The sequence below is a fragment of the Mesocricetus auratus genome, unplaced genomic scaffold, assembly GCF_017639785.1.
Source record: "Mesocricetus auratus isolate SY011 unplaced genomic scaffold, BCM_Maur_2.0 Super-Scaffold_6730, whole genome shotgun sequence".
In the NCBI taxonomy this organism is placed as follows: Eukaryota; Metazoa; Chordata; class Mammalia; order Rodentia; family Cricetidae; genus Mesocricetus; species Mesocricetus auratus.
The window spans coordinates 70,391,014-70,416,483 of record NW_024429184.1 but is presented as its reverse complement, the minus strand read 5'-3'; the positions used below and the strand labels follow the sequence as shown (position 1 = coordinate 70,416,483).

The 25,470-nt window shown below is 45.2% G+C and overlaps 1 protein-coding gene across 14 annotated transcripts in view; it reads left to right on the top strand.

Annotated features, from left to right (window-relative positions):
• Fam110b (family with sequence similarity 110 member B) overlaps positions 1 to 24,943 on the top strand; it is a 120,831-nt gene extending 95,888 nt beyond the window's left edge. For 12 of the 14 annotated variants that reach the window (XM_040741479.1, XM_040741486.1, XM_040741485.1 and 9 more), the window contains one exon: positions 22,127 to 24,943. In XM_040741479.1, coding sequence (XP_040597413.1) covers positions 22,442 to 23,542 — 1,101 coding nt within the window. In that variant the 5' untranslated portion in view covers positions 22,127 to 22,441 and the 3' untranslated portion in view covers positions 23,543 to 24,943. Of the gene's footprint in view, positions 1 to 21,882; positions 22,041 to 22,126 lie in introns of those variants that run through there. The other 2 variants (XM_040741491.1, XM_040741490.1) reach the window with 2 other exon arrangements.
• Positions 24,944 to 25,470: the final 527 nt, after the last annotated feature.

Genomic DNA, 25,470 nt, shown 5'->3' with positions numbered 1-25,470 from the left:
GTGGGTTTCGTCATCATGGTCTTGACCCCTTTGCTCATCATTCCTCCATCTCTGTCACTAGGTTCCAGGAGTTCAGTTCAGTGTTTAGCTGTGGGTATCTGTCTCTGCTTCTATCAATCCCTGGATGAGGGTTCAAGGATGGCATATAGGATAGTCATCAACCCTATCACCAAGGAGAGGCTATTAGTGTAGTCTCTCCATTTTTGTTTAGGTTGCCAGTTAGTGTTATCCTTGTAGATCTCTGGAGATCTCACTAGAGTAAGCTCACTCCTCAAGCCTATAATGACTCGATCTATTATGGTATCTCTCATCCTGCTCTCCTCTATTCTTACCTCGACTCAACCTTCCTGCTCCCCCAAGCCTTCTTCTCCCCTCTTCTTATCCCCCTCTGCTTTTCTTGGTTCCCTCTCCCCTCCCCCAATGTTCCCAATGTGCTCAGGAGATCTTGCCTCATTCCACTTCTCTGGGATATCGTGCATCTCTCTTAGGAACCTCCTTGTTTCCCAGACTCACTGGCACTGGGATTGTAGGCTGTCACTCCCCTGATCCATATCTAAAATCCTTATATGAGTGAGTACATACCATGTTTGTCTTTTTTGTATCAGGGTTACCTTACTCAGGATGATTTCCTCTAGTGTCATCCATTTGCCTGCAACTTTCAAGACTTAAAAGAGCTAAGCAATGTATTCTGTAATGAGAACTGCCTGCAACTTGGGGCTGCTCTGGTATTGTGGGATCATCTACATGAAAATACTTGTTAGAAACATTGAAAAAACACAGTGAACTCCATGCTACACTGAAACATTTTTGAACAGCGAATGTTCAGATCCCTTATTCCAAAGCTCATCTTGTTTTATACTCTACCTTGCAGGGAGGCATAAGCAGTTCCATGACAGTACCTTTGCCTCCAGTTCTGGATAAAGAATGCATTTCTCCCATGCCAAATCCTGATTCATAGTAACAGGAAATGATTTCCCTCAGCAGCAACAACAAAGCTTCATTTTAGAGCTTTTGAGTAATTTAATAAACACAGTTCCATCTTCCTGATTTGGACGTTTTATCCATTTTCTTCATTCCTTTTCTGTGTCATTTGAGAATGTCTCCTTCAATCTTATTCCTGGATCCCCTCTTTTTTTGTCTTACAGTTTTCCAATTGAGTCTGTATAATATGAACTTCTCTGATTGGTGTGATGTGTCAGTGGTCGTTCATGTTTTGACCTATGGAATCCAGTTACTCCAGCACTGTTAAATAGTCTGTTCCACCATTGGATTCTCTGTGCACTTTTGACACTAGTGAGTGGGTTGTACTGGTGGGGGACTGTTTCTGTGTTCTTTACACTATTCTAGTGATCTGTGTATCTGTCCTTCCACTGTCCTATACAGCTTGGATGTCTCTGTCTGTGCAAGAAGTTCTTAAATCCAGTTTAATTATTTTTAAATAGCATACAAATGAGTGTCATTGTGCTATCTTTATGCATGATTGCACTTCGTTTGTGTTTACCTCCCTGTACCTGCCCTTGTCACCCTCTCCTTCGCTGGTTTCCTGCCTCCCTGCAAATAACTCCCCTTCTACTTCTAAGCTGAGGTAAAAAGATAGGTAGGTAGGTAGGTAGGTGGGTAGGTAGGTAGGTAGGTAGGTAGGTAGGTAGATGGATAGATATGATTATATAGATGTATTACTGGGTAGATGTCTCAGTCAGTAAAGTGCTGGCATGCAAGCATGGAAACTAAGTTTTTTCTGTATGACTAACTAAAACTCCAATGTGTGTGTACCCCACATTTTCTTTATTCATTCATCTGCTAGTGGAAATCTAGACTGGTTCCATATCATTAGCCCACTTTTCTTTTAATAGATTATTCTTTGCTGTTTAGCTTGTTGGACAAGAATGTATACGTAGAAAACTTGAGGGAATCTACAAAACTTTATATAATTCTCTACAGCTTGCAAGTAGTTCAGCAAGTGTAGAAAAGTGAACATTAAAAGTATAATTGCATTCATAATGCTTTAAAACATAAACTCCCTAAATGCCAATATAAATATGATGAAAAGTCAAAAAACATTGAGAGAAAAATCACAGTAGGGACTAGAAGGCAGCATAGCAATACATGAGCATTATCTTTAAACAGGTAACAAATTTAATGTAGTACCTCTCAAGCTTCTAGAAAGATTCATTATAAATAATGAATTTCATTTCGGTGTGTTTTACCTTAAAAGAAAACCTTAAGTCTACATCTTGTTTTGTTTTGTTTTTTGCAACTGTTTGGTTGACCAGGGAAGTAGTTTTCCCACAAGGTACTTTGAATTTCTTTCTATTAAAAATAACTTCTCTGCTGTAATAATTCCTAGCACAACTAGCATGTGTCAGGTTACATGCTGAGTGCTTCCAGCCTGTCTGTCACCTCCCCAGCTACCTTAGAGGGAAGTGCCCCTGTTCTCCTATGACAGCTGGCAAATGCAAACACCCAGAGAATTTCTTAGTTCAAGGTCACAGAGAATTAAGGAACAGGATCCAGACATGGTCAGTGAAGGCTACTACCTTCTGTGGTTCATTGTTCCCTGACCTTGCAGTCTCTAGAGGATACTGTAGCCCAGATATGGTCAGCGAAGGCCAATGTCTGTAATGATTAATTGTTCCATGACCTTCCATGGCCACTAGAGGATGCCAGGCCTAGACATGGCCAGTGAAGGCCAACATCTGCTCTGGTTCATTGTACTGTGGCCTTCCACATATCACTAGAGGATACTGGGGCTCAGACATGGTCAGTGAAGGCCAGCATCTGCTGTGATTCATTGTTCTATGACCTTCTGCAGTCACTTGAGAATAATGGGGCACAGGCACAGTTTGTTAAGGCCAACATCTGCTATGATTCATTGTGCCATGACCTTCCACACATCACTAGAGGACACTAGGGCCAGTCTTACTTTTATGTGAGTTATTTGCCCAGAGGAAACTAGTCTCTGAAAAAAAATTGCAATCTTTATATCCCTTCATTCCCTAGTACCCTGCCAGGCACTGTTTGGCACATTCACAGTTCGGCTGGAGAGCTAAACCAGGGATGTCAAATGGTCCTACCATAAAGGAACATTTGATAAATGGTTTTCAAGGAAGAAAATCACACACACACACACACACACACACACACACACACACACACACACACTACTTACTTTATTTTTTTAGAGTTTTGCCAGGAAGAGCCCTTTCCATTAGTCAGAGAGGAATGACTAGAGAAGTGTCTGTCTTTTTCCCTGTGTGGAGAGATAGACTTTGGAATGACACATGACGTTCTTAGTTGTGAAGTAGGTCACTTTGTGCTGTCTGTCATACTGCTTGAAAAAGCTGCCATGAAAAAAAATGAGAAACTGTGTATTGACAATTCTTTGTCCTTGGACTGGAAATATGCTTACTGAGAAACTTTCCGAAACACGCAGTAATATCTTTAGATATCCTTTTATTTGTCTCCCTGGAATAAATTTCATTTGGTGGCTGGTAGTGAAGTAATTGACTCTATAGGTACACTGACTTAATTTATTAAATGTTTCTCCAGATGTAAACACAGGAAGACTAAGTCTCCTTGCTTTTTAGATGTAACACTCAGAGTAATGCAGAGTGCCTTAGTAAGTCACAAGATAAATGTATAAAAGCCACCACCTGTCTTCAAAGATTTTACACAGAAAGGAAAACTCTGATATGTTCCCACTAGTAGTCAATAAAGAAAGAAGACTTTCACAGAAAAGTCTGATCCTCAAAGCTAATAGAGGGGAACGATGCTACCCAGAGCATCCCCTTGGAGATGAGGATATGCTACCCAGTTCTGAGTCTGAGGCCTCCTGCCTCAGTGCACTAGGTCCTGACTGGAGGTTCTAATGGCTTCGTTTCTGGGCTGCAGTTGTTGGCTAAATGTTTTCTAATGCATTGTGGCTAGTATGAGCTCCATTGTAAATGGGCATGTTACAGGTAAATATAACACATCATTTTAACACCGTTAAGTATGAGAACAGCAGCTCTTAACGTTATTAGAGACTGTCAGGGACCTCCAGGCTGCAGCCACATACTCTATTGCCCAGCAGAGCATCCCCAAGGAGTTCTTCCCAAGGGTCTCCTTGGTGAACCATGAACTTCCAACAAGTAGTTTCAGTGTCTGCACCAACAGGATAATCACACACATACAAACCTAAAAACATTCTGCTTCTGTGCAGATGTAAGATGCCAGCCCAGCACAGCTGTGTGACTGCTAACACAGCTGAGATGGACAGGCCATCCTCCTACAATTTACCTTCATTACTCTCACCCAGCCCATGCCCTTGTACCCTTTGCTTAGTGTCTGTTTCTTCATAATCACTCAGACACATCTTCTTGCCATATTCTTAATACATTACGCTAGTTATGATCTTCATGCTTATTACTAGGGTTGATTCATCATAAACTTCTGTCTTATGTTTTTTTTCTTTTTTTCCGCTCTGAAAACAGTAAGTTCCGCTTAGGCAGTGAGAAGTTTCAGAGTCCTAGAACAAACTTGAAAGGAACTTAACATTCTCCTCCTGCCCATTATAGAAATCCCATCTCAACTCTCTAGGATGGTCAGTAAACCAGCCTCCTGTATACTGCCCTTTCTCTGGGATAAAAAGTTCATTTCATTGCAGAGTAATTTATTCTGGATCTCAATTGTTCTAGTTGTTCTAATGTTTGTATTCTTTTAATCTGGAAGCAGCCTTTACCTGATAGCATTTTCCACAGTTCATTAACAACATGTGGGGGTCTTTGCAAGCACCACATACAGCAGAGGAATGACCTGTGGCAGGCAAGAAGGTAATTTGGTTCAACACAACTCAGCAGTTGTTGTTGGTTCAACTTTGGGAGTCTGACCCCAAGTAGTTTATTTTTTGACATATTTAAGCACAGTACAATTTGGTGAAAATTTTCCTGGTGCTAAACTCAGTCTCCACTAAAATTTAAGATGTGACTACATTGGAACGCTTATAAAGCACATGTGATATTCCCATAAAGATGGGTTCTGCCTGTGACTAAAGATGGGTTCTATAGATTGACTACATGTGGCACCTTCCATAAAGATGGGTTCTATAGATTGACCAACTCATGATAAGGATCTGGGAGAGGCTCTGATCTGCTATGGTCTCAGCCACACAAATAGCACAAAGTTCACCAGGCTATTAATCACATCCTCTCCAAGCCTTCTGTGGAAGAAAGCTGTCTGTCCATCCCTCTCTTTGGATAGACAACCAAACCTGTGTGTCTCACATTCCTAGTTTCTGCAGTGCTTATCTGTAAGCTCAAGAACCTCTGTGCCTCCCACAGCAACAGAAGCCAATATGTGTACACCCACACCATCCTCCTTTGAGAGTAAAGAGCCTAAAGTGCGGACTGATGATTGGCCAAGGTCACATAGCAATCAGTGGGGAAGCCCAAGTCAAAGCCTCCATGTCCTCACTGTTTCTCCTTATGGGCACAGGCCAGACTTCTGTGAGAATCCAGCCAGGAACTCTCAGCTTGTCAAGTTTTAACTGTGCACTCTGCTCCCTATAATGTGTGAGGACGCCGCACAATGCCATGGGCACAAGGGGTTATATCTGTCCCTTCCACATGAGTGTCTCTAGCACCTGGCACAGTGCCAGGAGTCACACGGATAAGTCTCTATGAGTGTTCAGCTTCTTTTGTTTAGGCTTTCAGATTGCCCATTGGTAAACTCTGAATCTGCAAAAGCAACACACCCTCCCTTGTTCTGTAGGTAGAATTTTCATTCAGATCATTTGCTTTTGGCAGGAAACTTGGAGCAGATGGATAACTAAAGCTTCCAATGCCTACTAGGCTCTGCCTCTGTGATAGTTCACAGTCTATACTAGGTGACTGTTGACTCACCTGCCTCTAGGAACCTTCCTACAGCTTTTCATTCAGCCTGTAACCTTCCCTGTGCCACTTCAGTGCTCTGAGGGATGGCACACATCTGCACCGCCCTTTCTGTGAATTTCTTCAGAACGGAATCCCTGATGACACAATTAGTTAACGTCCTATTCCATCTTTTGACACCTGTAACTCACTGGCCCTCCATTTCAATTTGCAGTTGATATTTTTAAACTTTTTTTTTACTCTCTTTTTATTTTTAAATTTAAATTAGAAACAAGGTTGCTTCACATGTCAATTCCAGTTTCCTCTCCCTTTTCCTCCCCTCCTCCCACCAACTCCCTACCCCCCTCCCCAATCCCTACTCCTTTCCCCAGAAAGGGTGAGGCCCTCCTGGGGTGTCCATAGTTTGACATTTCATCCAGGGCAGGGCCCAGCCCCCCCCCCCCAAGAGTTCAGGCTGAGAGTGTATCTCTCATTGTGGGATGGACACCCAAAGTCCATTTGTATGCCAGGAATAAATACTGATCTACTATGCAAGGCCCCATAGATATTTTTATTCCCCCACTTTCAGGGTGCAGCTCTCTCCTGCAGCCTTTGTGCTCTTCTTTCTACTGCATCATTCCCATCAGCACATAATACCTCACGTCTGCCATCTTGAAATAAATGCCCTCTCCTGGCTCTGTTTACCCACCTGTAGCTCTTCCTTTATCTCCAACCCCAAGAAACAAGCCTCCCCAGTTACTCGTTTCTTTATCACCACTCTTCCTGTGGACATTGACAGCACTTCCTACATGCCAAACCTCTCTGCTCCTCCTCTTTTCAGCATCCATTCCTGTCATGCCACATACAATATTGATTTGTGCCATACATGTAAGCTCCATATGTCATTCATTTTTCCCCTGCCTGCCACGTATCAGAGGGTCAGTCAATATTTTCTGAATCAGCAGCCCATTCCTGGTGATTTCTTGCCTTCTAGTTCCTCTGTTTGTGTGTCTTGACTAATGCAACAGAATGTGGTCTGTGCCACCCCTGGCTTCTCATGGAGCAGCCCTGGGAAGATGGGCTTCGTAGAATGTTCTGATTTTTATCTGTTGGGTCGTGACTCTGTTATTTTTTCCTTTGCTCAGAAGATATTTTAATTGCCTTAGCAATACACTAGAGTGTTTATTTTTCATGGAGGAGGATGCTGTGATTTTTGAGAGCTCCTTGGAGATTCTTCAAAGAGATTGTATTGTCTTTACCTCATGTTGGAGTCTTTGGGTTTGTTTTATATTTTATGAATGGCACTGCTCACCACGTCTTCAAGGCACCTCCTGTGGCGTAGACAGTAATGCTCAACAGGGCATTCTCCTTGCTGTTTGACCAGACCAGACAGACTGGTAAAAAGACGGCTGGCCACATCTCGTCCTCCCTTCCTTGCTTGCAACTTATGTCACCACCAGTGTTCCCATGGTAGCGCAGAGCAGCACGGGGTGCAGGTTTGAATGTAGCCAGACCTGAAGCGTGCAGAAAGCAGAGCAATGCAGCAGTTTGAAACATGCTACCCAAACTTTTGTGTCTCCACTTCCTCACCCAAGAGTACATGGAAGCATGCTGACCAGGACTGGACATTAAAGATCCTGTGTCCTACCTGGCGTGGTACTGGTAGGTAAGAGGCAGCTGCTACTCCACCACTAGTGGATTTCTCCATCATGAGGCCATGGTGAACAGACTCAAAATCTGGAGAGACCAAGAGGCACTGAACATCAGCTCTGACCTCTTGCCCTGAGCAAAGATACCCTTTTCTCTTAAAACACAACAGGAAACCCCCTCTCAGTGTACAAACTACAGGGGGAGAGTAGCTATTCCAAAGCAAACAGTAGCCCCTCCCCATTTCTGGAAGTCATTTTTCTTGAATAAATATGAATCTGAAGTGTTAAAGTTATGAGACAGAGGCTGGTAGAGTCTGTCATGGGGAGGCGCTGTGTGACCTGGCCTCTGTTTTCAGGTCTAGTGCAAGCTCTTCCCAGAGAGATCTGTAGTTTTTTTTTAATTTTAAACATTTATCAGATTACTTTTAATTTAGACTCTAGAGCTCTAGGTGATCAGGATCGCTTGGGAGCCTCAAGTGAGCTTGCTCTGCCCCTACCCCACAACACCCACCCCATGTTGTTGTTTATTTTTCTCTCTGCAGCAGAGTAGGGAAGGAATACTGGATTGAAGCCATCTGAACTGGCACAGAAGACACCATGTAGACTATTACTCATTTGTCTTGAGGGAAATGAACACACCAGAAAGCAATCTGTCCCAAAGCTTCCAGGATCTGCTCCCACGAGCACTGGGTGCTGTGCTGGGTGCTTTGTGTCAGATGACTGCTGGGGACAAGAGTTGGGACCACTGTTCCATAACAGACAAAAGGGATTGCCTGGGCCAGAGGACAGCAGCTAGAGCACCATAAAGTATTCGCAGAGATCTGGTTATCAGCTTAAAGGGGTTAGGTATTAATAGAGAGAGAAGCAGAATGGCGGTAGTGCAGAATGGGAAAGACATCAGGTAAAACTATAGAGGGGAGAGAGCATATGGTTACAGACCTCATCCAGCACCCTACACAAAGCCTCTCACAGTCCCTCCAAGGTCATACTTATGTCCACACATCAAGCTGATTGATGTAGAGCCACCAGTCTGGTACCTGCTGCTGCTCCCAAGATTCTAGGAGCTGGAAGAGCCTGGGCAAGCAGAAATGAACTTGATAGTCATTCCTGAGTACCTAGCTACTTGAACCCCAAATAGTACTGTGAGTGGAAATCATGGTAGATATTCTGTCTGTACCATTGTAAGCCAAAGGTTATTTTATGTAAGATATATTAGGTGCTAAAAGATGGAAATAATATTCTCTGGGAACTAGGTGTCTGTCATGAGTCTTCTTTTGAAGATATTTTTATCCCACCATTGAGGCAGAATCCTTAGAAATGGGAAAAGAAATATTTAACTGTTCCCAGAGGACAGTCAAGGCAGAGGATTGGGTGGTCCAACAGCTGCTCTGCGAAAAGCCCTTCGGGAAATGGAGAGTAAGGCTGGTGTTCATTGACAAACAGGCACAAAGTAGTCAGTATTGTTTTAGATGAACCCGGAGGTTCTGCCATACAGCCTTTCTCCCATTGTACTTTGTCTTAAGCACAGCACAATGCTGATGTTTACTAAGTTGTGACTGGTTTCTGTGTGCTTGTATGCCAATGTACTATGATCCTCAACCAGATGGACAGATCTCAAGTATCATTCCAAATTGATAAATATTCTTCCAAGTTTTCTATCCCATGTCCTCATTGGGCCTTTTAACTGTAGAAGCGTCCACTTGATAATTACTCTACCCAATAGTAATCATTTTAACTCATCTCAGAGAGCATTTTAGTGGGCACCTATTATAAAGTAAGATGAGGGCTTTAGTACACAGTTTTTGGGAGCATAGTAACAGTATGACATTGTGGGTATCCCTGTTCTGCCATGAGTCAAGTTCCTGACACTGAATCATCAACCATTTCTATAGCATCTTCAGACAAAATTTAAAGTTAGTCATACCTGCTTCAGAAACACAGACCCTCTTAGCCAGTAGTTTAACTTACTGATTGTTGCCTAAAGGATGATGCAAAAGAGGTACACATGCAGTAGTCCTTGAGCACAGAACAGAGTTTTGATCTCCCAAGGACTAGCACAGTGCCATGCAATCCTTTCGCATGGTTCTTGATAACAAGAAGTAAGCCACAGCTCCCAGTCAGTCTCAAGGTCACAGCTGGCTTTCTACAGTGCCATGTGGCTAAGAAAGAAGGCTCAGTGTAGCGCATGGATGAGTGCATTTCCCCATGTGATACCTTCAGGGTTTTGATGGGCTTATTGGGATGTAATCCTGTTGTGAGATGAGGATTAGTGTATCATCAGATGAAGGGTAAAGCGTCTGGAAGTCGTCAGTACGATTATAGGATGCCACATGTGTTTGGGAAGACGCTCTCATTATTAGCAGGTAATTTTAAAGATCATTATACAGGAAGTCCCTGGTGTAGTCTTGAAGGACTGGATTCCCCCTAAAGAAAATGCTGCTTTATCATGTGACCTTCAACTTTAAATGTTTCATGTATTCATATAGCACGGATTTTAATATTTCCTTCAGAGCAGATGTTCTCTTTTGCCCAAAGGCTGTGCACTAGAAATAGAACCATTGTGCAGAAGTATTCTGATTATCTGTTGCTGCAGTAATATTTTTTATGTTATGAGCCTTGGGGTACAAATCTATACAGTGAAAGGAAAAAGCAATGATTTGCAAAATGTAGATACATAAGGTCAGTGTTGGAAGGAGAACTGACAAAATCTGCTAGACCCAAGTAGCTCTGATCCCTGGTCTGGGCTTTATGTGCCATGAAGCAACATTTTTTCCCAAAAGGTAACCCACCTGCCTTTTCTGAAGCCCAGAACAAAGCCTTAGCACCAGTGTTCTCCAGTATCTGGAGCATTCGCCTAGTTACTGCTGCTGGCAGCTTTTCCTGGCCCAGGTAATGAGGGCAGCCAGCTCACTCTTAGACACACAATAACTAAGGGGCTACTCCGTCACAGAGGGCAGAAGCCCTGGACTTTTGTCACGCAGGACTCACACGCACAGTGTTAGAGGTGAAGGCAGAGCTACAGAGAGCTCACGTGAGAGAACAAAGCTGGTCTGCAGTGGCATCATTTTGTGTGTATCTTGTTTAGGATGGTTATGCGAGTGGATGTTCATTAGGAATTCTGATAACCTCACTTTTTGTCATTGTATTTTTGTCATTGTATTTCCGTGCGACTTTCGGCGCCAGCTACACAGAGCATCAGTTTCTAGGAAAAAGGCAGAGCTCCTGAATAGAGGTTGGTGGCCTCAGAATCACCTATTCCTTGCTGAAACTAAGGAAGAATTTTGAACCAGAAATGTGACTTTCATTTGTGATTCCATTTCATTTGTTTTTCCGTGTAAAGAGAGGCACGTCGATGTTTAATGATGATTCACTCCATGTGAAAATGAAGCATGTGCACAGAGTCTCTAAAGCACCTTGGAGAAAGAAAGAAGCACAAAAATCCACCAAGTGGTGAGATCCAGCCTGCTCTGTCCCCGTCGCCGCCGCCCCCCGCCCCCCGCCCTCATTACAATATAATAATGAGTCTATTTTTTGCTTTGACCCATTTTTCTCACATAACTGTTTGCTTTGAAATTTGAAAACACATATTTTCTTTGGTCCTCAAGTAAAAAAATGGGGCATGCATGGAATCCCTTAGGCAGAAACTGCAGGCGATCCAGTCTGACAAAAGTAGTACTAACTCCATCATGGGAGAATAATGGAATCATTTTAAGAAAGAAGGAGGGGTGGAGAGATGGCTCAGAGCTTAAGAGCACTGGCTGCTCTTTCATAGGTCCTGAGTTCAATTCCCAGCACCCACATGGTGGTTCACAACCATCTGTAATGAGATCTGATGTCCTCTCCTGCTCTGTGTGTGTGTGTGTGTGTGTGTGTGTGTGTGTGTGTGTGTGTGTGTGTGTGTGTGTGTGTGTGTGTGTGTGTGTGTGGTCATAAAGCTTGAAACAGAATGAAGGGGATGATAAATGCCAAGTTGTGGGACACAGGCACACCAGTTAGTATAGGCTTGCACTGACTGAATGCATGGGGTGCCGAGTCATGCCACGCACTTGAACTGATACTGAATTCCAGCTTCAGCCTGTGATCTGGGCAAGTCATGTTTATCATTGTTGTCTTAAGAAATTCAGGGACTGGTACTTGCCCACATTTCCACAGTAGGAATAGCCATGCTAGTGAACACAGATGGATTCCAGACCTCACACTGAGGCCCATGAGGACCAGAGCAGGGACTGCAACCATAGGAAGTTCTCAGAAACCTGGTGTAAATATCAAGTCAAACATGTGGCCTGGTGTTTTCTGGCTTTAACCTTACAGGGGTAAAATGAAAAAATGTATTATTTCCCCATGTTCCTCTGAATTCTACTTTCTCCTACTGAATAGTATCTCAGACAGGACACATGGCCTTTGCAGTCCTCAGCTTAGTTTCAGGCAGAGGGGTCTTACCATCTTACCTTCCTATCACAGTAAAAGCTCCACCCTGGCGTCTGGGTAGTTCTTTTCTGCTTCTCCCAGCTCTACCTTGAATGGGCCTAGAACCTTTCGTGGAAAGGGGGCTTGATCAGAATCTGCCCCTCCCACCTGTGAGTTCCTCTCCCTTCATCATTAGGGTCACTTCTTGTAAGCATTTTGAGGGATCAGATATGATAAACAGGGATGAATTATGGCACTCAGGAGCCAAAGAATACTGAGTGTTACAGCTCGGATGGAAAAATATTCTGGCACATGGGAGCCAAGGAATACCACAGGTCACAGTAAACATAGCAGCTTACAGCCCTGCTTCAGGTAAAGGCTTCCCCAGTGTGTTAGCTCTGCTCTGGCTCCCAGGCAAAGCTGTTCAGCTCCAGTCCTCTGGAGAGTGGAGTATAGCAACTTCACTTTGCCAGGAAAGGTTTCCCCAGGGAAAAGTGTTACAGCCCTGTTCTGCTCCACTCCATCAAGGGTGGAAGTTCTCACCCAAACCTCATTCAAGAGATTTGTTGGAAGGGAAGAATCCAGGAGAGTGGCTGCCCTCTGTCAGGGTGGCAGAGAACAGCTGGGCAGCCAAACAGCCAGAAGCTGATCAGGCACAGGGTTTATATAGGGATTCTTAAGGGGCAGAGTTTTTCCAGGGAGATTGCTGGGATGGTGGTTGGTCAGATTTTAGTCCCTGAGCTCCGAATGACTAGACTTCCTGCTCAGGGATTGGTTGGTTTTCTGCACAGGTGTAGGGTCAGATTTGGCTCTGGTTTCAGGGCCAAAGTGTGTTTCTTTCCCTGGTCCTTTTTAGCCTTTTGCCTCTAATTTTAGGGCCAGGTTTTACTGACTCTGATTCCAGGGACTAAGTGTGTTTCTTTCCCACTGGTTTCAGGGTCAGGGTGCGTTTCTTTGATTCTGGTTGCAGGGCCAAAGTGTGTTTCTTTAGCTCTGCTCAGGGTGTGTTTGTTTAACTGGGCCTTTTTCCTTTCACTTCTAACCTCCAGAGCAAACCCTGTGGAGGTGTGTGACACACACAAAAAGGGAAAGTGGCATGGATTCTCTGGGCTCCTGCTGCTGGGATATGTCCCAGGCCATGGCACATATCAGAGGGGCTTCTCTCTGAGAGCTCTTGGCTTCCTGGGTGGAGGCAGCTGGGTCTGCAGTGACTAATGGGTACTCAGTGTTTCCTCATTCCACACTTCTGGCCGTCTCACTGCGGGTCTCTGATGGCCAGGCTGCTCCTCTCCCCTAGTGTACTTTCCCCTAGTGCTTGTGGAAAGGAAGCTTCCTCTTGCTGTGTGTTGGTTTTACAGTCTACCACTTTGACCTCCCACATTCTAGTTGCAAGCTAATTCCCAGGCTTCTGAGCCCCAGAGGAGCTGCCGGGCTCCCTGTGTGGCCCCACTGCTGCACACTCTAGCTCTGAGCAGAGACCCTCAGACTTCCCTTACTGGTCTCCTGAGGCACTCTCCCCAGCTCCGCCCCCAACTTAGGAATCTTGCTTTCCTCCCACCTGATGTCATGGGAGAACTTTGTGGGTAGCAAGCTCCCTCCAGACAATCTCAGTTTAGAACAGCACACAGAGGCCAGGGAACTTTAGGGGATGTGTTGTGTGTGTGTAGATAGCCACATGGCTATATGCACACATGTGTGCGAGTATGTATGTGCATGTTCGTGGAGGGCTAGCCATTTGTGTGACTGGGCTAGGTGACCAGGAAGCTCTAGCTACTCTCCAGCCCCCCTCCAATGCTGAGGTTGTAGATAGCACCACCACCTTGGCTGTTTGCTTTGTTTTCAACTAAGTGCTGCAGATCAGAGAACCTCATGTCCTATGTTTATGTGGCTGCCAGTTTACTGACTGAGCTTTCTCCCCAGACAGGAACTTTGTTTGGAAGACTGACTACAACCAATAATAATAATAGTAATGATAATAATAAGCTAAAAATGACTGCCATCAAAGGTTCCAATGTTATTAGGAAGCCTTTGGAATTTCAAAGGATATACAAAGTGATGGTGATAATGAGAGAAGGTGATTTGAGTTTATGTAGAGCTTGAAGCTGATTGCTGATGGCAACACCAAGAGAGAAAGCTTTTGGGATTATAGATGAGGGGTTTCACTGTAATAAGAAAGGAGCAAACACATCATTCAGTAACGGAAAAAGGCCAGGTCCTGAAAGTTCACTTGACTTAACTTTTCCACCTGGCCTGAAAAATTTCCCTTCCGCCCTGTCTATAGTGAGCAAATCCAGTCAGTTTTGATACATCCATCCCTTTCAGTCCTGTCTGCTTTTCCCTTTGTCGTTCTTTGCCTTCCCATTTGCAGCCTTTTCTTCTACACCCCCATCCCAGGGTAGCCTTGAACTTGCTGTGGAGCTAGGCACAGAGATGCTTGATCTTCCTTGGTCCTCCTTCCTCCACCTCCCAAGTGCTGGAATTACAAGCATGTGTCACCACACCCATCTTTTACTTACTTGCATTCCTTAAAAGTTACTGCCACAGGATAAATACTGCACATTTGGACTAGGAAGGGAAAGAAAAACGTGGCTAACCTTATTCATTGACATGAATAAATGCTTTTCACAAGGGACAACACTGCCTCCTTAAACCCCCACATAGGAAACTTGATTTCTTAGTACACTTCCACTGCAGTTGTGATGACCGCATTATTGTTAACTGTGATATGTGCACAGGGACAAGTTGGTTGTGAGCCTGTTAGGGGTGGAGAGCAAATGTTTGAACAAGCATAGGCTGCCAGGATGGTGTGTGACAAGCCTGCTGTACAGAGAAAGCGGGTAGAGAGGGTTAAAGTGCAGTGTGTGTGTGTGTGTGTTTCTTAGAAACCATCCTGCAATCCACAGCCTATTAGTGTGCATTGAGGTTCCTTCTATAGTGCATCACAAACACCTTTGAACATTGCCACCTTCTCATCCTATATCTAATTGTAACACAAAGTGTCTGTGTGCTCTATCAAAAACGCAGATATCCATCCATCCATCCATTGGTCTGTCTGTCCATCCATCTATCCATTCCCCCTTCCTTCCTCTCTCTCCTTTTCTCCCCTCTTTAGGCTTCCATGGGAGAGGTGCTCTGGGATGTCCCACACATACCAAAATGTACAGATGTTCAAGTCACTTATATAAGATGAAAGAATTACTTGCATAAAATTTACACTCATTCTCCTATTGGGCCTGTCTAGCTTGACTTTGTGGCACAATGTTATTGTCTATAACTTACACAAATATCACAAACAACCTAATAAGTTTTAAGTAAATTTATGCTGTGTATTGAGCTATATAAATAGCAACCATAGGGAACATGCAGCTTGCTGGCCACAGATTGGACACACTTAAATCATCCCTCAGTTGTGCAGAATACCTCTGTTATGTTTGGAATCTCACATGTCCCACACAGGACTGGGTTTTAAACTTGTGTTCCTCAGCTAGTAATGCTACTTGGGGAAGCTGTGGGACCTTGAAGAGGACTAACAGAAGTGGATCACTAGGGACAGGCCTAGGGAGGTTGTTCCCATCCCCCTGGTTCTAGCATCTTTCCTGATTCTTAGTCTGTTGCCATGTGAGCAACCTCTGTCATACTTCGCTTGTACCATCACAAATTGAGCTGTTCTCAGTGATGGGCTGAAACCCTCAGGAACTGTGAGGCAAAATCCACCTCTTCTCTCTTAATTTGTTTCTGTCAAGTATTTTGTCACAGTAACAGAAAAGTAATACAGACAAACAGAAGGTAAACTATGTATAAGTAGCTATGCTCTGTCCTTTGGGGGGTGGTAACAGGAAAGCAAGTCTGAACATTTTGTTCACAGCCTTGGTAGAATCACCTGCATGGGACAGCAGACACAAGACAACCTGTGACAGAGACTGACTTACTTCACCACAACTGCTTCAGCAGGGTACCAAGCATGGACAGCATTCCAGGTGTAGTTTGAGGAACTTTGTGAAAGTTGGGGTGGATATTCCAGGTGTAGTTTGGGGAGCTTTGTGAAAGTTGGGGTGGAGGTTTTCCATCTGCAGGCGACGGATCTCTGGGTTTGGAATCAACAGATAGGGAGAGGTAGCTGTTTCATTACCCCATTTTCCAGATGGGGAGGTTGAAACACAGAAAGCTGAAGGCCACTCAGCTGTTACTAAGCATTCAAGCCAGAGCTACTCTGGAAACTCCCCAAGCCCCACAGCTATGCTCTTTGCCCAACAGTTATATGTCTTCTGCAGTTGTTCCTGTTAAGTTCTCAACCTGTCCCCATACTGGCCAGGGCATTAAAAAAAACAAACAAACAAACGTGACTGTGTTTCTGTAACTTCACTTCTTTTTACTATCTGCAAAGCCTAATGCCCTTCCTACCAGCAGTCTTTTCCCACTGTCCCCTGTCAGTCTCATAGGTCATCAGTCTTTCAAGCCCCTTGAATGTCCATGAGCTCAGTTTGTTACTGCCTGATGACACTTCCACCACATTATATAATTAGTCTTCATAGGAGTCTGAGTCTTCTTACTTTGTGGCTTTTCTGCATGACGTCTTCCACATAACTGCTCAGTCGACAGATAAGAGCCATTGGGTTGAACACAGTGCATACTTCAGTGAGTACTCACACTGTGAGTGCATTCCTTCCTTTGGAAAAGAATTCAGAAGGTCACACTGTCACACAAAATTGATGTGGCTGTATTTTCAAATGAGGACATTCCAGGATGTAGATATGGGCAGTGCTCCCCTAGTCATGTTGGAATTTTATGCTTAAAGTCAAAATTTAAAGAAAAAAGTTGGTGGAAAAACTTTGCCAGAACCAACTTGCAAAGTAAAGGCAGAGATACCAGCCCAGAGACTGGGTGGCACACTCAGCCACACATGCACTGGACAGTGTGTGATTGATAGATGCAGTCACACATGCACTGGACAGTGTGTGATTGATAGATGCAGTCACACATGCACTGGACAGTGTGTGATTGATAGATGCAGTCACACATGCACTGGACAGTGTGTGATGAGCAGATGCAGTCACACATGCACTGGACAGTGTGTGATGAGCAGATGCAGTCACACATGCACTGGACAGTGTGTGATGAGCAGATGCAGTCACACCTGCACTGAGCAGTGTGTTCTGTAGATGCAGCCACACATGCACTGGGCAGTGTGTTCTGTAGATGCAGTCATACATGCACTGAGCAGTGTGTTCTGTAGATGCAGCCACACATGCACTGAGCAGTGTGTTCTGTAGATGCAGCCACACATGCACTGAGCAGTGTGTTCTGTAGATGCAGTCACACATGCACTGGACAGTGTGTGATGAGCAGATGCAGTCACACATGCACTGAGCAGTGTGTTCTGTAGATGCAGCCACACATGCACTGGGCAGTGTGTTCTGTAGATGCAGTCATACATGCACTGAGCAGTGTGTTCTGTAGATGCAGTCATACATGCGCTGGACAGTATGGAATCAGACCTGGGCAAGTGAGAGTATCAGGTCTACAATATTCAATTCAGAGGCCCAGTAGCTGCTTTTGTCACATGCTCCCTTGAATGAACAGGACATTTCTAGCTCACTAGCACAACATGTTTGCTTCTATACATAGACAAGTCAAGACTGAGCTGCTAGGCAGATTTTGAGTGGAATAGCAAGGCATGCTCTCTAAAGCCCCCTCCCTCCCGCCAGGGGGAGTGACCCACTTTCACACTTGGAAACCTCTGTGGGTGTGTTCAGTTCCCATGGGCTGTGCTCTCTCTGGTGGCTTTCTTTCCTACTTACAATTTAGACAGTATTTCTCTTTTATTTACCAGAAGTACCAAATAAAGGAGACGAAACCACTGAGCTGAGCAGGCTTGGCTTACAGTCCTTCACGGGACAGAATGTTATCCAGAATTCTGGATTTGTTCCTAAGCAACAGAGAGCCATGTTCCTGGGCAGCCCTGTACATGGGCTCCTTCTTAGGACCAGGCACCCTCACTTCAGCATCTTGGCCTCCTGGGAACAGAGGCATGCCTTGCCTGGTTTACAGGCATATTGACTTTAGTGTATATTCAGATGAACCGTGTGCATGGAGGTTATTTTCTGACCCTAACCCCCCAGGTGGTAAATGTTCCCAGATATTTCACATCGGCTGAGGGTCCAGGGCTTTACCTAGCTAGGCCTGTCAGCTGCCAGCAAAGTGAAATTAGAAGGTTTCAGAACACTTGCTTTGAAAACCTGAGGTGGCTTTGCCCATTCGCGGTGATGGAGAAATGTGAGTTCTATAATACACATGAAACTGGATTTGGGCCTCCTCTGCTCCTTGCTACTGTAAGGCAATAGCATCTCCTGAGTCAGACCTGGCATTCTCATGCATTATCCCAAGACTAGTACAGAGCCAGCAACCAGGAATCTCATTTCTTCTCACCCCCCCAGTCTCCTCCAGCTCAGAGGCCTCCCACCCAGAACAGACTCCTTACTACCACCCGTAGTAAGTTTGGAGCTCACATCTGTCATGATGTAGCCAGCTGTTTTGCTGTGTAACTCAACCAGGTTTCTTTATCCTGGTCCTTTTACCCGTCAGATGGCTGAACGCATATTCCCTGGGATGTAATGCAGACAATATGTCCTTAAATAGCGGTGTCTCCCTTTGTCCTCCGGGTGTATGACCTGCAGTCTCAGCCATATGCCAGAGTCTGAGAGTATACAGCAGCTGGCAGTGTAGCCAGTGATAAAGGTATGCTTCTGCGTGCACACACCCGTGGGGAAACAAAGCAAGACTACAGTTACTTTTATTTATGGAACATTATGAGACTGAGATCAAATTTTCCTTTCCCCCGAATCAGTGAAGTTCACCACTCCCAGCCCAGCAGTTGGCCTCGCTGCTGTGATTAATCCCCAGCCCACTAGAGCATATGCCAGATGTCAGGGCCTTGTGTGCCACCATGTTCCCTGATGGATTCTGTGGATTCTATGGTTACTCTGCCCATGACACTGAGATGTAGACCCAGGGTATCAGCTGCATCATTTCCAATTGACCGGTCTACACTGTAAAGTTCAATGTATCTTTCCAGAGCGGTACACCTGTGTCCCAGATAGCAGCTCCCCACGTAAAGTATGGGAGCAGATGCTAAGGATTTAGTGCAAGCAACCACCGCATTACTTCCAGCCATTGGCTAGCACAGGTAGCAGACATCAAGTATGCCTATTATTATCTTAGAGTACTGGACACTATTTTTGGTTTCCCACTTGCCTGGAGTCTTCCCACTTGCCTAGACCTTTGGATTGTTTTGGTTTTCTCTCATTACTATTTAAAAACTACTTCAGAAATTGGGAATGGCCAAGGATAAAGGGAGGTGGAAATGGAAAGGACAGTGAATAAGAAGAGCTTACAATGTATCACTTTTGAACATAATCCTTTCATGCTTGCTTTATAAATGTCTAGCAGTGTCTAGGAAGCTGGAAGATGTGAAGAAAGCAATAGGAAAAGCAGAAGGGAGATTTTTTCCCTTAGGGGAAGCTCCTAGAAGATGCATTGATATTCCCCAGTCTTGTGAATTCAGAGCAAATGATGTCTATTTGGAGTTTCAGGGGAGACCAAAGCCTGCTTTCATAGGAAGTTCAGTATGTAGAAGAGCTGGGGTGTTATCATTTTGTCCGTTTGTCCATAATAGAGAGAAACTGGAAGAGATGATAGCAAAGAAAAGCATAGGTCAGCAAGAATGTTAATGCCAGTGGGTGCTATCTGATCGCCCCTTCTCTTTCTCAGAGAAAAAATTAGCTAAGAACAGTAAAGGCAGGAGCTGCAGAAAAGTTAAGGCAGTCACCAATAGTCTGCTATCCCATTTGAAATTGAAAATAAGTCTGTCTTTTTTCCTTAAGCCATGTTGTTTTAGAGCAGGAATGGATTATAGGAATTGTAGCCAGCTAACTCATTCCCCTGAAAGGGCACTCAGCAGCTGCCCTCCAATCGGTCCATCTTTGGGCACCTTGGGAGGGTCAATTTGATCATTAGGCACAGCTCTGAGGCCCTCTTCACCCTTCCCCAACTTTCCTGCATTTTTCACCTACACAGTGGCATTTAAAAGTGTTAAAGGTTACCAGCGGTGGGTGGTACTAAAGGGAAGAATTCTTTCTTGTTCATTACACATGTGCATAGGTGACAAATGGAAGACCTGATATTTGGTCATAGGTTTACATTATTCGAGAGACTTTGGATTAAAAAATCAGAGCCAAGGTGACCTGTCTGTTTTTATGCTTTGACTGGATGATGTACAGAGAGCCCATTAAAATATGATTGGACTAAAGGAGTGTGTCCTAATGGCAACAGGCTGAGGGAAGTCCAGCACACCTCTCTGCATCACACCCCTTCCTCCTGGCTGTGAACACCCCTTTCTGAAATACTACTTCCTCCTGGCTGTGAGCGCCCCCTTCTGGAATGAGGACTTACCACCCACAGTCAGGCAAGGTCGATCCAGAGAACTTTATGATGGCCCACTCTTCTCAGAACGATGTCTAACAAGAGTTAGATTTTTGAGATTTTGTGACTCCTTCAGGAGAAGTGGGTTGTGAGTTCTATCACTAGCTTTTGGTGGGGGCTGGGGCTGGGGGTTATCTGGCTTCTTTGTCTAAGCAGTAAAAATTAGAGAGAAGGGGGGTTACAGAAAAAAAGTATTTCTAAGTCCTTCAGTGACTGCCTACTCTAGCTGTGTGGGGCCATCCCTCTCTCCCATGTCCTATGTTGATCACTGTGAGGTTGCCTCCCAACCCTGTCTTGCTATTGCTCCAGGGTCTACTCAGTGGAGTAGTGAGATGCTGCCTTTTCTCCAAGACAGCCCCGAGACCCTGAATGGTAGATTAGTCAACATAGGGACTCAAGGAACTGGGGCTCCTCCAGGCAGTGTTATTCAAGTTGCATTCAAAGAAAGAATCCCATTTAATTTTCATGGGAGGAGGTTGGTTATTAGGTTTTGTTTTACTTTTTTTCTCCAAATTGAGGCATCAAAATAGAACTGCACAATTAAAGAAAATCATTATATAGTCATCACCTTGGGGTTTCTCAAATATTGCATAGGAACACATTTTTATTAGAACAAATCCCTCTGCAGATTACCAAGATTGGCTCCAATAAAGTAGGATGGATTTTATTTAGAGATGAAGTGTTTGAGAAGATTATCAAGAGAAATACCAGTTATTTCCTTCCTGTCATCATGTTCTCACATGAGAGAAAAAACTCAGTAACATCACCTTGTATATTGTGCACATTTATAACTCAGCATGTCAGATAGATGTATTGCACTGTTAATATTCCTAATTATAGTGACAGTGCTGATGAGGTCATTCTCTGGCTGCTTTGGAATGCTGATGGTTGGTAAAATAGGCTCTCTTACTAGCAAAAGGAAACAAGATGTTCCACACTTGTCAAGTATGAGAAATTATGGAGTGTTTCATTATTAAATTTCCACTCCTATGGTTCCCATCCAAGTATTTCTGTAACAGTTATTTTTAACTCAAAAAAGAAGTGCATTTTAATGAGATAAACTTCACATACATTATTAGTTTCCAGGACAGCGCTTTGAACATACTGCTTGCTGAAAGAAAGCAAATTGAAAAGGGCTGTAGCTTTTGTTGTTTGTGCGTTTCTTTCCACTACCATTTCTCACCACCTTTCCAGTTTTTGAATCATTAATGATTGTTTCAAGTTTTACTGACAGATTGGTCATAAGCAGTCACAAGTTTTACTTTACTGCAAAAGGGACGCAGCGGCTCAAATCGCCCACGTCACCACTGAAGCAGACGGAGGTCCTAGGAAGCCCCTAGCATTTAGTAATGAGCTAGAGAACGGAACAGGGCTGGGCTGAACCCTCCGTTCTCCATTCACGAGTATTTCCTGGGTCTCACTCTAAGTGATGCCAGCCAGGCGTGTTCAGGAGGCTGTTCTCACCAATGGGGAGGCAGCTGGAAGAGTTCCGTGGGAAGACTCAGCCCCTTTCTTTCTGGCGAACGCCCACATTTGACTGCTAGGTCCCGCTTGCCCTCCTTGTGCGCGGTTAACCGGGAATTGCCAGCTGCAGGCTTCGCTGTCCTTGGGGGACTCTCGGCGGGCAGGGGTACCCTCGGCGGGCAGGGGTGCCACGGAGGTGGGAGCACTGCGGGGTCCTTCTGTTGCTAGAGCCGTGATGTCACCCGCCCCTCCTAACCCGCGGTTGGTTGTTTTGTATTTCAGCTCTGCCTGCAGTTGAGCACAAAGACCTGAAGGAGACTCCCACAGACTTCAGGAAGAAGAAAGGAGGCAGCCAAGCCGATTAAAAGGAACTTGTGGCTTGTGGCCTTTTTGTGCAGGAGCCGCCTGGAAGGGGAGAAAAGTGTGCTGAAGCCACGGCGGTGGTTAATGAGCTGTGAGATGAGGAGCAGCTGCGGCTGACACTGCTTCCAGGATCCTTCGTCTGCCCTTTGTGCTTCGTGTACATGTGTCTGTTCAGGCCGGCCAGAGGCGCCCAGAAGAGCATCCACCACGGCTGCCGGGGAAAGACCGCCCACCATGCCCACGGAGACTCTACAGACAGGTAGCATGGTGAAGCCGGTCAGCCCCGCAGGCACCTTCACGTCAGCGGTACCCCTCCGCATCCTGAACAAAGGACCCGACTACTTCCGCAGGCAGGCTGAGCCCAACCCCAAGAGGCTCAGTGCTGTGGAGAGGCTGGAGGCTGATAAGGCCAAGTATGTCAAGAGCCAGGAGGTGATCAATGCCAAGCAGGAGCCGGTGAAGCCGGCAGTGCTGGCCAAGCCCCCGGTGTGCCCCGGAGCCAAGCGCACACTGGGCAGCCCCACTCTCAAGGTGTTTGGCAACCATGCCAAGACCGAGAGCGGTGTGCAACGCGAGACCCTCAAACTCGAGATCCTCAAGAATATCATCAATAGCTCCGAGGGCTCCAGCTCTGGCTCTGGCCACAAGCACAGCTCCCGAAACTGGCCTCCTCACAGGGACACCACTGACCTGCATCGACACTCATTTGCTGAGTCTCTGAAGGTGTACCCTACGCCTGGGCGAGGCAGCCCGCAGGAGAGTAGCTCCCACGTGAGCAGGAGACTGCTGGAGCAGTCTGCAGAGTCCTTCCTGCATGTCTCACACAGCTCCTCGGACATCCGCAAAGTGACCAGTGTGAAGCCCCTTAAAGCCATCCCCTGCAGCAGTTCCGCCCCTCCCCTGCCTCCCAAGCCCAAGGTGGCTGCCGTGAAGTCCCCCGAGGCTGACCAGGTGGAACCAGCCTGTGGGGTCAGCCGGAGACCTTCCCTTCAGAGGTCCAAGTCAGACTTGAGTGACAGGTATTTCCGGGTAGATGCAGATGTGGAGAGGTTCTTCAACTACTGCGGACTCGACCCGGAAGAGCTGGAAAACCTTGGCATGGAGAACTTTGCACGGGCTAATTCTGACATCATATCCCTCAACTTCCGCAGCGCAAGCATGATCAGCTCAGACTGTGAACAGTCTCAGGACAGTAACAGTGACCTTAGAAATGATGACAGTGCCAATGACCGGGTGCCATATGGCATTTCTGCCATCGAAAGAAATGCTAGAATCATCAAGTGGCTGTATAGCATCAAACAAGCTAGAGAGTCACAGAAGGTGTCCCATGTGTAAGAGGCACAGTGGTGGAAAGGAGGGGGGTCTGTCTGTGCATACACAGTTGTGAAGGTTGTGAGGTCTCCTTGAAGTGTTGTGAGCTTCTCCACTCTTTGTGTTGCTTGTTGTGCAATGTTCTCAAGTTGCATGCCTGTCAACATGGCAACTGGCCTGGCTTCTGTCTCACATCTCTGCAGAGTCTTGCTGAACACTCATCTGCCAAAAGTTTCCAGCCAGAATCGGACTGACTAGGGCTTTGCTCTTAATCAAAACTGTTTACAAGGGGGGGGAAAGTTTTCAATTTCTTCAATATTTATGTGATTCTTGTGTTTTTATACCCCACACTATTGTGTCTTAATTAAAAATTTTGTCAACTGGCTTTTAAGTTGAACACAGAATCTTTTTGAAATAAAAAGCCACTTTGCCTACATGGGAGATGGTAACACTGGGAAAATGTTATGGGACTTGCTACCAGAAAATGACTGACAGAACAGAACCAGGCTAGAGCTGTTTCTGTGGAATCCAGTGGTGGGCCTTGCCCTGTGTTCGTGCACGTGGTGCCGTTCTCTTGCCACTTAGTGGAGCATTATGGGGCAACCGTGCTGCCTTGTGCCCAATTCAGAGTATATGCTGGCGGTATTTTTGTAGTACTGGCCCCAGGAAAGACAATCAGATAAAACCCACGATGAGCAAATGTGGGAGGTTCGAGGGTGGGGAGACTGTTGATGCTGTTCAAACTGGGTTAATTCAGAAGTGTCTAGTATTAATCTGTCAGGAGGGGTCACCTAAAGCTGATTAAAGCTGATATTGGATACTGTTTAACAAAGTTATTTTGTGGGATCTTATTTGTTTCTGTTGTGCTTTTGGCCAAGAACTATTAAGCCATGTTGTTTCTCTCCCTTTGTAGTTGTCCTATTTGGGGTGGGTTGGTTGTGCCTCTGCAGCTTTGCATTGAGGACGTGAAGGGAAGTAAGATTACCATTGGTCAGTACAGTCTCCCATTCCACGGTGGTTTGTGTGAAGCAAAGTCACAAGTCAGCAGTGCGATTCTGTCATCTCGCTTATATTCTTCTCTCAGGCTGTGGGTATTTGTTACAGCTCTAGAAAACTGTGGAAACACTGTAGCTTTCCACCTTGTTTCCTGTTGCCTCTTCCCCAATAACCTGCCCTCCAGATGATTTTAGGAGCTGGGAGCCAGCTGCCAAAGCACTCTCAGTGGAAGCAGAGGGCACCAGGCAGTGCTCTGTTTCAGTGCTCTGGTGGCCCACAGGCTCTTCGCAGAACCACCCTAGTTTAGTCTTCATCAGCTACTAGGAGCCTTTAAGTGGTGTGAATGCTATAAGACTTTGTACATACTTCAGTTGTTCTGGAATCTAAGAAGAAAAGATATGCTAATAAATAGCTCTGATGTAGGCTCTACCTGTGGTGATTTCTCTTTGTCCTTTCCTTTTTTTCCTTCATGCATAGCTAACTTTGGGCTGTGGGCCAGAAGCTCATTTTTTATAATCTTCAAGAAACATTATTTCATTAAATTGCTCTCACCCTATCACAATGGTTCTGAGCAGCACTAATCTTAATTGCCGTTGCTTTAGTGTGCGTTTGCTAAAATAATTACTGCGAGGTCCCTAAAATATGTTGCCTCTTCCCTTATTTTATTCACACTTTTTATTTTTGCCTTTCTTTAAACCTCGGGGCTTTTCACATTTCTCAGAAGACTCTTGTGGTGAAGTATTTGAGTTCTTACTGCAGAGGCATATCTTCAAAATGACAAGCCCTGTTTTCATTTGTTCAGGCTCAACATCAATAGCACTCTGTGTGGCCATGTGTTTGCCCTCTTACTCATCTTTCAAGGTGGCCACCGTGAACCACCATGGTCATCAGCCTCTGCCTCAGAGGACTTAGGTAACTCCTCAGGGGCTATGTCTTTCCTCTTCTTGGTTGAATTC